Here is a 13,558-nt window from a genome sequence, read left to right on the forward strand (position 1 = left end):
TCCTGGTTTGATGGGATGTTGCGTCATCCTGGATTTCCTTAGGAGTCGGTGAGGCAGGGACATCCCACTGTCCCCCGTAGCACATCATGAAGAAGCATCAGCACTTCCTGTGCTTCCTCCAGCTCTTGGCTCCTGTGCTGTAGGTCAGAAGGTGGGAATGCAGAGGTGCCACCTTCTGAGAGATATGAGGGGTCCAAAACAGAGGTCCATCCCATCCTCAGGGCAGCCTTTTATCTGTCTGCTTCCCAGTTCTCTCTTCCCACTTCCAAGCACTCCTGGTCTCCGAACACTAGATGCTTAACCCTACCTCTATGTTTCTAGCCTCATCTTCTTCCTCAGGTTCCGTGCACCTAGAGCTTTCTCTGTGATCCTTCCCACTGCTCTAGTGTTCCAAGAGTACATTCAACCACCTTTTTATGTCCACCTGGGCTCTCAGTTGGCCACTGACCCCTTAGGCCCTAATAGGACCTTGCCATGGTAACCTTCAGAATCTATCTCTCCCTCCAGCTTTCGGGCTTTGGTTCTCCATACCACTCCTCCCATCCCCAGCCAGGGTCCCTTCCCAGCTCCTCACTCACCCATCTGAGTCTTTGTTCATACTCTTTCACATGTGAGAGAAACCTTTCTTCTTTCGATATACAAAGTCTTGCTTCATTAACACTACCTTCTCTCTACTTACCACCAGCAAAGTGTCTGTGCTTTTTCCAAGGCCAACTACTCGACTTGGGCGGGTGTTCACTCCCAATCCCTTAAGCAGTTTTCCTTTGCCCTCCAGCATAATCAATTTATCTCTTTTGACTGGATCTTTTCCATAGACATCCAACATGCTATGCCTCCCATCTTAAAAAACAAAACAAAAAAACCCTCTAGATCCCACTTCCCTCTTCAGCTATTCCTCATTTTTATGCAACTCTGTGGAACAAAACTCCTGGAATTGATTACACTATTACCAATAACTCTCCTTCCATTCTCTCTTGAATCCACTCCAGTCATGCCTACACCTCCCTCACTCACCTGAGTCAGTTCTTCTCAACGCCATGAGTGATCTTCATTGCTAAATCTATGGTCAATTCATCTTGTTTGGCTGCTTTGCAACTTTTCATGCAGTTGCAACTTTTCATGCACTTTCTCCTTGCAATACTTTCCTCTCGGCTTCCAGTATACCACACTCCCCTTCCTCCCTGGCTACTACTTCTCAGTCTCAGCTTGTTGGTTCCTCATTTTCTTCTCAATTTCTTAATGTTGAAGAGTCCCAGAGCCCAGTCCTTAGATCTCTTCTTCATTTACACTCATTCCCTTTGTGACTATCTGGTCTCATGTTTTTATATACATCAATCAATCAATCAATCACTCACTCAATCACTCACTCACTCAATCAATCAATCAATTAATCAGTCATCTGTAGCCAGGACCCTCCTTGAGGACTATCATGATTCTGTGTTGAGAACAGTGTTGGAGGTATGGTCTCAGGAAGAAGCTGGGAGGTTAGTTATGATGCTATTGCAGTAATTATAGCAGCACAGGGAGTGAGAAATAGTCATGTTCTGGATTCATTTTGAGGGTCGAGACAACAGGATTTACTAATGAATTGGAAGTGGAGTATTAGAAACAAAAGTCAAGGATGACACCAATGATTTTGGCCTGAATAACTGGCAAGAGATAGGTGCCATAACTGATGCAAGAAATACTGTGGTGGGAACAGGTTTGCTGTGTGTGATTGGGTGGTGGTGGGGGTACAGGGCATCAGGAGTTCATGTTTGAGGTGAATATTAGACTTCTAAGTGTTTGTGTTGATTAGACAATGTGGGCATGTGAGACTGTGTATTTCATGAGATCATGAGCCCCAATGGAGGCCCGGCCTGTGTCTTAGTGACTATTGTGTCTGGCATAGTTCCAGGAAGTATTTTGAGTACAGTAAGTACTCAAATATTTTAATTGTTGAATGCAAGATGTCTCTTAAGGTCATATTTATTTGACCCCTTTATGTGACGCTAGGATTCTCCTCATCAGCTAAGTATTTCCTTCTGTGTCAGGACACCATATACCATAGCACTTATGACACTGATGTAATAATTTATCTGCCTCCACAGCCCAGTCTCATGGTCCATGGTTTTAAATACAACTATCTATCTATCTATCTATCTATCTATCTATCTATCTATCTATCTATCTATCTATCTATCATCTATGTGTATTTATCTAGCTGTCTCCCTGCCTACCTAAAGTCTACGCCCTTCCCTGAATTCCAGGTTTATATGACCAAATCATCTAATCAACATATGCACTTGAATGTCCAATACCCATCTCTAACTATACAAAAGTGAACTCCTAATTACACCCCCCCAATCACACATACCACCCTCCAATCATACTATTTCTATAACTGACAGTATATCAGTTAATAGTAACTCAATGTTGCCAGTTGTTTAGGCCAAAAACATTGGTGTCATCCTTGACTTTTTCATCTCTGTCCACATCCAATCTATCAGTAAATCCTGTTGTCTCTACCTTCAAAAAGAATCCAGCATCTAAACACTTCTAGTCTCCTCTGCTGCTACCATTACTGGAGTAACTTCATAACTAATCTCCCTGATTTTACAGCGTCTATACCCCCAACACTCAGCACCACAGCCTAAATGATCCTTTTAAAATATGTCAGATATAAACAGACCCTCTGATAGCTCCCCCATTTACTCAGAGAGTCCACATCTTTGCAATGACCTTCTAGGCCTTACCTCATCTGCCCCCTTCACTGCTCTAACCTCATTCTCTACTACTTTCTCCCTTGATTATTCTGCTTCAGGCTCACTGTCCTTGTTCCTTGGAACAAGTTAGGCATGCTCCAACCTTCCAACGTCTGTATTAGCTATAATTTCTGACTGGCATGCATTTCCTCAGTTTATCCATGTGGTTTACTCTCTCATCTCCCTCTAGTCCATGCTCATGTGTTAACTTCTTAGTGAGACCTGTGCTGAACTCCCTATTTAAAACTGTACCTCATCTGCATCTTCCCCAAAATTCTTATCCTGATTTTTTGCATCTATTTTGGTTGGCTTCTACGTACTACGTGTTTTTATTTATGCTTCTTTTATCTCCTTCTCTAGTGCACCATCAATGTAAGCTCATTGGGGACACAAGTTTTTTCCTCTTTTATTTACTATATTTCCAGGGCCTTATACAAATGCTTGGCATAGAGTAGGTGCTCAATATTAGTTAAAGAAATGGATGAGTTAATGCTATCCGTTCTCCAGCTTGGCAACCTCATTCTGATCCCTGGAACATTTTTATATACTTTTTTGATTATTACTGGTACTTCTCCAGCACGTCACTGTTCCCTGACATGGTATGCCCATTGATTTGACACCGTGCCATTGTTTATGTTGTAATCTCAGCCTGGGAAGCCTCTGTACGCCCCACCTTCCTGCTGGCTAATTTCTGCTCATCCTTTGAAACTGTCTGCATATCACCTCTTCCAGGAAAATTTCCATAAACAGCCCCCAAGAAGAGGTTAAGTGCCCTCCTGTGCACTTTTACTTACTTCCTCTATTTAGCTCTTATCACATTGCTTTTAGTGACTTTTTATTTTACTGTCTACTCCATGATTCTATGAGCTCCGTGGGAGGCAAGCCTGTGTGTTGTTCACTGCTGTGTCCCTAGCGTCTAGCACATAAAATACTCGGATATTTGAATTGTTGAATGCAAGACTCAGCTCAAAGTCATTTTTATTGCGACCCTTTTGGGGACTTTCTCATCAACTATTCTTCGTTTTAGGAGGCATTCATTCCATGCAGCTGAAAGGCAATGAAGGTCGAACAGGCAAACAGGGCTATAGCAGGTTCCCAGATGGGTTGGTTACCCCTTAAAGATCTAATCAACAATAACAGGGCACATAGAGGGGAGAGTTTATCATTTGCTTTTGACATCTGTTATATTAGCTTTGCGCTTTTGATAAACACAAAGCACCTCCTCACGGATGGAGCACACCCCTCTAAAAACCTTCCCTCTAGATTGTGGGCATATATAGAAGTTATCTATGAATTATGCGGTGATGGGAGGACGGGTGGCTCAGTTGGCTAGAGCGCGAGCTCTGGGCAACGGGGCTGCCAGTTCAATTCCCACATGGGCCAGCGAGCTGCGCCCTCTGCAACTAGAATGAAGTCAAGGAGCTGCTGCTGAGCTCCCGGGTGGCCAGATGGCTCAATGGGTTGGAGCGCGGGGCTCTCAACCACAAGGTCGCCGGTTCAACTCCTCAACTCCCGCAAGGGATGTTGGGCTGCGCCCCCTGCAACTAGCAACTAGCAACGGCAACTGGACCCAGAGCTGAACTGCACCCTCCACAACTAAGATTGAAAGGACAACAAATTGACTTGGAAAAAAAAAGTCTGGAAGTACACACTGTTCCCCAATAAAGTCCTGTTCCCCTTCCCCAATAAAATCTTAAAAAAAAATTGGAAAAAAAAAAAAAAAGAATTGTGCCTATGGGTCCAAAGTGCACTGGATTCCTGGCCCCTGCTTCCTGTACTATCCTCATGTCCACATTGCTTCTCTGGGCCCAAAGACAACACGGGAAGCCATAAGATTCAAGCCTGATCTTTACCTTCAATGCACCTTAGAAGAGAGTCTTCCTTTTCTGCTCAAGTCCTTTTATCTGTAGACCAGCATGGGGCTGAAAGAGTTGTAGAGAATGCTGACCCATCTGAAATAAGGGTTTAAGCTCTTACACCATTTGGGAAGTACTACCTCCTCTACTCTCTCCATCATATACCACGTTGAAAATAAATAGGCACAAAAAGAAAAGAAATAGACACAAACAGATGGTTCTTTGCTTAGAGGTATATAGTATATTTGGAGAGTGTCCTGCCTCACCTGCACTTTAATGCAAATGATGACAACAGCCTTTTTCATGGGGATGCAGACATTTGGGAAACTATGAACTCCTTTCTGGACTGGGTATTCTCTTTGCACAGACCAGTGCCTTATGCTGAGGTGAGAGTTGGGACCTGGGATGGATTTTCTGGTTGAGTGGCACAAGTCAGCTGAGGAGAGTTCTTGGAGCTGTTGTGGGGAAGGCACTGGAACCAGGAGTGGCTAGACTGAAGGGATTATTGATGGAGTTCATTGTCTAGGCACTGGAAGGCATCAAAGAAGATCCTGTCCTCATCCTCTGTTGTCTTCTCCAACTTAGCTTGCTTCACAGGGCCTTTGGTGGGGGGTGGACTCTTCTCAACCATTTTTATCAAGGTTTTGGCCACGGTCTCATCCTTAGAGAGGAGAATGGATTCCTTATGCCCTTGACCTTTCACCTCAGGGTTACTCCAGCGCGGAAAGTGCTTCATCTTATTTCCCAAGCCAGCTTCGGTAGCTTCTGGAAGGGTGGGGCTCTTGTGAGTATGAGCTGCCTTTACCAGACCCTATAGCTCTTGGCTTTAGAAAATGTGGCCCTGCAAAGTTTGGAGCTGAAGAATGTTTTCCCCTTAAATATGAGACTTGCAAAATTTGGCCTGGCAAATCATGGCCCTTTAAATTGATCCTGTAAAGTAAGGCCATTTAAGCTCTGGGTACTCCAGATCTGGCTTTCTCAGGAATCCTTACTTGGGTGAGGTGTTTCAGCTTGCTCTAGCAGCCCTGCAGACCATTCTTATCTAGACCCTTTGCCCCCAAGGAATCCTGGAAGATGCTCTAGGAGTTCAAGCTGAGGGAGAAGCTGGTTAAGGTGCTGACAGGGAGCAGTAAGCTGAGAGGATGGAGACGGTGGCTCTACAGATCCAGAGAGATCCTTGCTAGTCCCGACTCATTCAAGGCAACGATCTTGGTCAAACTAAAATTCTACCCGAGAAAGATTCTGGAGATACATTTGGGAAGACAGGGGCTCAGGAGGTTCTACTTAGAAGTGTCCCTACAGCCTCTGGAGAGTGGATGTTCTCTCAGGTGGGAGAGAGCCTCAACACTGCATCCCCTTCTCTGTGATTCTCTGCTGCTTTGAGTTTCCGTGGATCCTCTGTTTTCTCTGCTGAGGCAGGGAGTTGTCTTCACGCTTGCAGAGACTTGGGGCTACGGGGTCTAGAACTCCTCCAGGCTGAAGTTGTTCACATTGGCCTCCAGCTGAATACAAAGCCCCTGGGCCTCTGTAATGTCCCCACAGGTTGTGAGGTCTTTTAAGGCCCAGTGGGCAGAACCATAAGGACTGCTCTGGAATTAGCTTGCTTTTGGTTCTGCTGCACTGCCTTAGTTTAATTGCAAGTTCTTCTTTAAGGTGGACCATTCTGGGGCACATGGGATGCCTGGTGCGATGGGGACTTCCTGGGGTAACGTTTTCCCTTGGTATTTTCTTTTTAAAACTTGGTTCATTTTATTAGTTTAACTTTGTTTGAATAATAGTTGCTGTTGTTTTTTAAAATACGGAATGCTTCATGAATTTGCGTGTCATCCTTGTGCAGGGGCCATGCTAATCTCTGTATTGTTCCAGTTTTAGTATATGTGCTGCTGAAGCGAGCACTTCCCATGGTATTTTAGACTCCTAAAGGACTCCTAGACACAGATAATCCTTGGGACAGCCACAGTTTGTTCCCTGGACTCCTTTGTCATTATGAAACCTCCCAAATGTATCTCCAGGTGTTTCTTTTTTCAGGTAAAAATTTAGTTTGGCCAGTATAGGTGTCTTGAGTGAGTCGGGGCTATCAGGCTGTGTCTGGCTCTCCAGAGGTATCATCTCCATCCACCTGCACTTCAGTCTGGATGCTTGTGCACTGTCTGCACAAGTTTCATTGGCACCTTGACAGCATGGCTCAGGACTTATGTGTTGCTGTTTAGGTGAGATTGAGCCAGAGGCTCTGTTGGACTTCCCACAGGTCCAGGCACAATCTCTCTGATGGCTGCCTGGCTAGTGATTACTAGAGCCATGGCCTTGGCGAGAGCTATGTAATAAAGAGCTAGAAGCCCTGACAGGAAGGCCAAAACTTGTCCCCAGTTTCTCAGTGACCTCTGGGAGGGCACCCACACAGGTGCCGATCAGGGAGACCAGTGATAGCATCTGGTGAGGCTTGTTGCTGCTGGTCAAAGCCTGTGTTCAGGGTGTCACTTCGTGATCCATGTAAGGGCTCATTGCTGCCTTCATGTCTAGGGACTTTCTTTCCAGTGTGTAAGAGAACTGAATTGCTTCTAGGGCCCCTGGACTGCTGCCAACCCAGTGATCTAAAGTCCCACCAGGACAGATGTGGGCAGGGACAATGCCCTAGCAGATCTTCCCACATTTGTGGTCAATGTGGCTCTGCAGCATTGCCTTGGCCTGGGCAAGCAACTGTGGGCTGGCCCTGCTGCCACAATGGATCAGAACAGGTCCCTACCCCACTGGCATTTAGGCCTGCAGGCTTGGGAACACTCACTGTGCTGTTCCAGGGCAGGAGCTGCTGGTCATCAGGGGACAGAAGCAACTGGGGCACCAGAAATGGTGAATCGACCTGATGAACCAACCACTTTTGAAGGTGGAACTCCAGCAGCTCTGGGCATGCTCCAGGGAAACACTACCTGCCTCTTCAGGACTGAAATAGGCTTTGCCAGACAGGTAGGCCCCTGGGTGTCAGGGGATGGGTTACTTAACATGTCTCAGGGCTCATGTTATATAGCTCTCTGCCTCTACAGATATCTCTGGGCAAAAGCTGGCAAGCCCCACTGAAGCTGGAGCTGCCCTGGCAGGAGGTGTCACTCCAAGTCTTCACACTTGGCCGGAGTTGGAAATGGGACATTAATATGGGCTTGCTGATAGTCAGACAAAGATGCCCAAACTCAGAAATGTGGGAAGAAGGTGGGGCTAACTGAGGTGGAGGAAATTCTAGACAATACAGAGACTAAGAAGAAATCATTGAAGGAAAAGGGTCTGGGGTGCCCCTTTTGGTGGAAAAATCTCCAGGGCAAGCCAGGGACTCATTGTGCAGAAAAGAGGAGCTACAGATAACACAGTGAGGCCTCAGTGTGTCCCCCAGGCAATGGACAGAAACCACTTAGTCACCAAAGGGTGGTAGAAGGTAGAACAAAAGCCATAGAGTTTAGGATTTGTTTCCATTGATATTTGCTCTGGGTCCATAATGGAGCCTTTAAAAACCCAGAAAGCTTGGGTGGACTGGCTGATCTCCCATGAATCCCAGGTCAGGGAGATAAAAGCCCATTTTTTCGAAAGAGGCCTTAGAGATAGCATTATGATGAAAGAAATGGTTGATTTTTCCTCAAGGCTTGGAAAACATTTGGGGCAATATGGCATAAGCTGCCATTGGAACTCTTCCACCGATCTTGAAAGCCCTCAGGAGTAGAAATGCATGCATTTATATATCTCTACTTAAAGATACCCCACAGCTTTTATGACATAGGAATAGTAGGTGACGGGAATGTAGGGCCATGCGGTGTTTTAGGTTGGTGAGCTCCGGGTTCAGGTAAAGAAAGGGAATCAGGTATTGGAGGGCTGCTGACCTTGTTTCTCCAGGGCACATTCAGAGTTGCTATTCTTGTCTTGATGGTTCATAGGAATCCTACACTCTTCGAGGCTTAAAGAAGACAGAGCTCCTGCGTCCCAGGATACACCTAGTGCTCGAAGTCCCTGCCTTAGCTTGTGTTCAGCCCGGCCATCTTGGATGCTGACTGCATCTGCTGACTGGGCAGCTGACCGGGTTAAGGATGTCTGATCCACTAGTTGTGACATTGAGATTGCAGGTGGAAATGAAAGCTCTTGGGAGTGCTGGGACAAAATCTCTGGGCAAGAGGAGCCCTGCGGTGGCCCCAGTGAACGGGGAGAGATCGGGGTGTTCTCACCCGCCAGCAACTGCTGGATCTCCAGAGCCGTGGCATTGCAGGTTTGGCAGCTGGGGTCTGCGCACAGGAGCCTCCGCACACTTCCCTCCTGAGGAAACCATTCCCGGCTGCGAAGGGAAACATGGCAACTGTGAATGATGGAGTACATGTGCCTCTTTGGAAATGTGTAGCCTGGAGATTAGCCCTGCTCTCTCTAGTCCTGCTAAACCCTGGGGTGTGTACCCCCTGGGTGTTTACTCGTCTGCCTTTCTTCCTAAGGAAATGCCAGGTGGCAAGTTACGGTGTGCTGCGCTGAGGGTCGAGCTTGTTAGGCAAGGTCTCCTGCAAGCCATGGGAGCACAGGGCCACGAGGGACTGGGAGGTGGGGTTAGTTCTAGGTTGACTTGTGTTGAGAAGCTGAACCAGAAGATGGGTCAAGGGATGGCGAAGCCAATGGTTAGCTGATGGGGCATCACCAGGTGGAACCTGGAGCCAGTCTCGTTTGGGGCTAAAAAAGCCACAGCCTGGTAGTATTTCAAACTGTGCAAAATGAGGTCCTGGTGGGAACTCTGCTTTCTGGGGACTATGAAGTGTACACAAAATCTCTTGGGAGAGAACCCCGTTTTCTAGAGGTATTAAGAAGAGGATGAGATGGTAAGGTCCTGGGTGAGGGCTGTCCCAGGATCGGAAGACGGAGCCAGAGGAGGTAATATAAGCAGTGTTCCGGGTCTGCCCTCGAAAGGGTATAGCTCTAAAGAGAACATGACAATGGTGACTTATCTACCCATTCTGTTGATTGGATAAGTTGTCTTGTGGCTGAGTGCAAACCCTAGGAGAGGCCTAATGAATTATACGCTAATTCAAATCCTGAATTCCAGGAGCACCGTGAGCCTGGCCCAGAGCAGAACTGGGAGCCTCCCCACTTCTGAGATGTCTAATGCCCCTCTGCCCTGGTAACCCTCCCAATAAGTGCTCCAGCCTCCATTGGGGCTGGTCCCCTCACTGCCACCATCCCTCTCCTCATCCTTGCCCCAGGCCAAGCAGAGAAATCATCGCAGGCCAAGCTGGGAGCTGGAAGACTATACAGAGCAAGAGGTCACCTTTTCATGACAGAGAGCAGTTCCGAGGGCTTCTCAGCTTCTTTCCAGGAAAGTCTCCTAGCTGAGAAACCAGGAGACAGTGTTATATGGAACAGGAGAGGATTCAGGGATATCCTATAGGCAGGTGAAGGCCTTTGAATGAGAGGAGACTGAAAACCCAGCAGTCAGTGCTCTAAGGCACGTCTGCATACAACTGTACCAGTTACGATGTGTTGTCCCTGCTCTCATCTCATTACATCTTCACAACCACGCTGTGAGTGAGGCAGGCTCTTGAGATGCCATTTTATGGATAACAAGACTGAGAGATGACGTGACCTCTCCAGGGTCATAAAACTAGTAAATGACACAATGAAGGACTTCTGACCTTCTTCCTCATTCTTCATTCTCTGGGGCAAGGTGGAGAATTTTGGAACATTTCCAAGTTCTGATTTCCCACCCAAGAAAGTCTTCTGGGAGAATTTGTCAACTTGGGGAATTGGAGCCTTCAGTGGTTAGAGCACCTGGCTCCAGGGGTCAAAGAGGGAACGGGTTCTATGGGAACCTCGCCCACAGTGGAGGGGAGTCAGAGAAGAAAGTGGAACTTTACCTCTTGATGGTCTATAGATTTGTTTGACTCTCTGGTGATGCTAAAGACAAAAAGTTAGAGTGAAGCTGGGGCACTCTTTTCTTTTCATGTCTAAAATGAGACAAAGCCCGCAAATATTTCCCCAACTTGATCAGTATGCCAATTTTATACAGTAGTCTCCTTTTCCCTACTCTACATCTTTCACCCCATCGTTTCCTTTCTCGTCTTATTTCTGATTCAAGGCTCTTCCATATCTCCACCCTCATTCCCTGTACAAATTCTGTGGAGAGATCAGAATGAGATAGGAGAAAAAGTGGAACAGATTAAAGGATGGGTGGTCTAGTAGGCAAAGGACTTGAGCCATCTAAATGTCTACCAACAACTAGAACCACCTAAATTTGGAGCTGTTCTGAGATGCAATGAGAAAACCTCCAGATTAAAGCAAGGAGTAAGAGTAACAAGACAAAACAGGAGGTAAAATCTTGTTTGAGGCTTAATCAGTTCAGTCATGGTCATTGGGTTTCCCTACCCGGCAACAGCTTCTGTTAGGTCCCAACCTTAATTCTCGGGGGTTCTTTTTCACTTGCCAAAGAATTAAGGCAATAATAATGATGGAGCCATAAGTGTACAAAGGATATCCAATATCCCACGGAACAAAGATAGGGCTCAACATAATCTAAACCTCACTAGCCATCCTCTTCTTAGGCTTTCAGAGTCTGGAAACCTAATGCCTTTATATTCTAGACCTTGTCATCTCTGCCTCACAGAAGATGGAACCAGATGACCAGACTGCATCACAAAGCCCTCCTGTTTCCTAAGGTACGCAGAGCATCGCAAGCCATTATCTGACAGAAGCTCGTGTGATTCAGTGTTCAGATGAGATTGTCTGGTTGTTTGTATGGGTTGCAGAGCCTAGGCTTAAAGGTGCCAAGGTCATGGGCAGCATATATTCTTTCATAGTCTTTCTATTCCCTATACCCTGATGGCTCAGCTCTCTCCTTTAAGACAATAGTCTGGCATCTATCCCCAGAAAACTGAGTCGTTATGTATACTGCCTGCCCTGTAAGAGAGGTAGTGGCTAAGTCAGAGAAACTTCGTGAACTACGTCACCTGTAGTGGGGAAGGTAACTAGAAGACACACAATAAGATAGGGCACGCAATGTCTTGTTAAGTCTTGGAAAGTGAGGGTTTTGATGTCACAGGCAATAAACAGGTGGTCAGTATCAGGAGTTTGGGGAAGAGGACCATGTCCGATGTGGCAAGGGAAGGACGTAGCTGCTATCCTTTTAAACAACTTTCTAAGTTATTTAAAAGAAAGACTCTTCCCAGTCTGTGTGATCAAGCTTGAGATGGGCGGGAAGAGACTGTAAACATTGCCTTCCAGGGAGGCACATGAAGGAAGCTCACTTCTGATCTTGATTTTCCAGATGGCCTCTACAGATCTTATAGCATCCTGCCTATTCATGGAGATGGATTATTGGCAAGACTTGATTTACGACCACAAACTTGTGGCTTTTTGGTTGATTCCATCATGGTTGGAATACGTGGCTAAGTGTTTTATGAAAATCTGAATTTAAACACCTTTAGGCAGGGCAAGCTTTTTCCTGTCCAATTTCAATGGTTAACAATTAATGTTAACTTTATGGCCCCTATTGACACTGTGATATACCTCCAACATTCCAGGATTTCTGCTTTTCCTTAAGCTTTTCTGCTTTTGCCTCGATGAGAGTGGTCCCACAGCTCAAAAATTCTCAATCCCGCCCTCCACAACTAGATTGAAGACAACGAGCCGCAGCTGAGCTGCCAGTGGGCAGCCAGATGGATCAGTTGGTTAGAGCGTGAGCTCTCAACAACAAGGTTGCGGGTTCAATTCCAGCATGGGATGGTGGGCTGTGCCCCCCCACAACTAGATTGAAAAGGGCGACTGGACTTGGAGCTGAGCTGCACCCTCCACAACTAGATTGAAGGACAATGACTTGACTTGGAGCTGATGGGTCCTGGAAAAAACACACTATTACTCAATTTAAAAAAAAATTCTCAGGCCCAAACTATCTGAAGAGGCCATTTGGACCTGCCTCCAGCATCCAGTCCTCGACCAAACAAGTATGGCGAGTACTCAATCTGTTCTCTCAAGACACTTAAAAATCTAGTTTCAAAGACAAAAATCTAATTCACATGAATCAAGAACCACCCTTAGCAGGGGTTGGGGAAGAGGGGAGTAGGGAGTTGTTACTTAGTGGGTACAGAGTTTCTGTTTGGGATGATAAAAAAGTTCTAAAAATAGTGGTGGTGTCGTGCAGGAGACCCTGCTCGCTGCGCCATTTGTCGTACGGGGCGGCCTACGGGGACTCTGGTCCTGCTCCCCACACAAGAACGCAGGACATGGTGAGGCCAAAAAGGAACACCCACGGAGCCATAGATAGGGGAGTCATACTAGTATATTCTCGCTGGCGGCACTATACTCTCACTGGAGGCTGGATCCACACTTTCCGCAACCCGCCATCCTAACTGCAATCCGCTCTTGCTAGCTCAGCCACCATCTTCTTGCCAGCCCCCATTTTTTCTCTTTTTGCTAGCGTAGCCACAGCAGTTATATTAGTGGCCAATGGCTCACTGGTTACAGCTGACGGCCAACTAGCCACAGCTGATGGCCATCCAATCACATTGATGGCCATTTACTACCTGAGCCAGCACCTTTCCACGTGAGGCCGAGAGCCTGGAAACTGCTTTCTAGGGCTCTGTCCCCACAGGGAGTCATACCACTATAATCTCACTGGAGGCTCGAGTCACATGACCCGCAACCTGCTGTCCGCTTTTCTGCCTGCCAACCCACCGACTGACTCGACTCAACTCTCCAGCGCAGTCGCGGCAGTTATATCAGCAGCCAACTGGCTAACCCGCTACAGCTGACGGCCATCTACTACCCAAGCCAGCACCTTTCCACGTGAGGCCGAGAACCTGAAAACTGCTCTCTGGGACTCTGTCCCTACAGGTGGTGTATATACACTTAAATGTACACTTAAAAATGGTTAAAGTAGTACATTTTGTGTTAAGTGTATTTAACCATAATTTTAAAAACAAAAGGCAAAAAACCCTCAATCATTAGCATGACAGA

The 13,558-nt window shown here is 46.6% G+C and overlaps 1 protein-coding gene and 1 non-coding gene across 3 annotated transcripts in view; both read right to left on the bottom strand.

The window, feature by feature from the left end:
* Positions 1 to 4,834: 4,834 nt before the first annotated feature.
* Positions 4,835 to 13,558, bottom strand: part of SPATA31F3 (SPATA31 subfamily F member 3) — a 48,218-nt gene continuing 39,494 nt past the window's right edge. Inside the window, exons 1-5 of one of the 2 annotated variants that reach the window (XM_074330665.1) lie at positions 10,973 to 11,116; positions 10,465 to 10,504; positions 9,879 to 9,939; positions 8,800 to 8,906; positions 4,835 to 5,365 (exon numbers count right to left, since the gene is read on the bottom strand). In XM_074330665.1, coding sequence (XP_074186766.1) covers positions 5,103 to 5,365; positions 8,800 to 8,906; positions 9,879 to 9,939; positions 10,465 to 10,504; positions 10,973 to 11,116 — 615 coding nt within the window. In that variant the 3' untranslated portion in view covers positions 4,835 to 5,102. Of the gene's footprint in view, positions 5,366 to 8,799; positions 8,907 to 9,878; positions 9,940 to 10,464; positions 10,505 to 10,972; positions 11,117 to 13,558 lie in introns of those variants that run through there. The other variant, XR_012495838.1, reaches the window with a different exon arrangement.
* Positions 6,393 to 6,496, bottom strand: LOC141571474 (U6 spliceosomal RNA). Its single transcript, XR_012496202.1, has one exon. It is a non-coding gene; the product is annotated as a U6 spliceosomal RNA (small nuclear RNA).

This window comes from Rhinolophus sinicus, linkage group LG04, assembly GCF_036562045.2.
Source record: "Rhinolophus sinicus isolate RSC01 linkage group LG04, ASM3656204v1, whole genome shotgun sequence".
In the NCBI taxonomy this organism is placed as follows: Eukaryota; Metazoa; Chordata; class Mammalia; order Chiroptera; family Rhinolophidae; genus Rhinolophus; species Rhinolophus sinicus.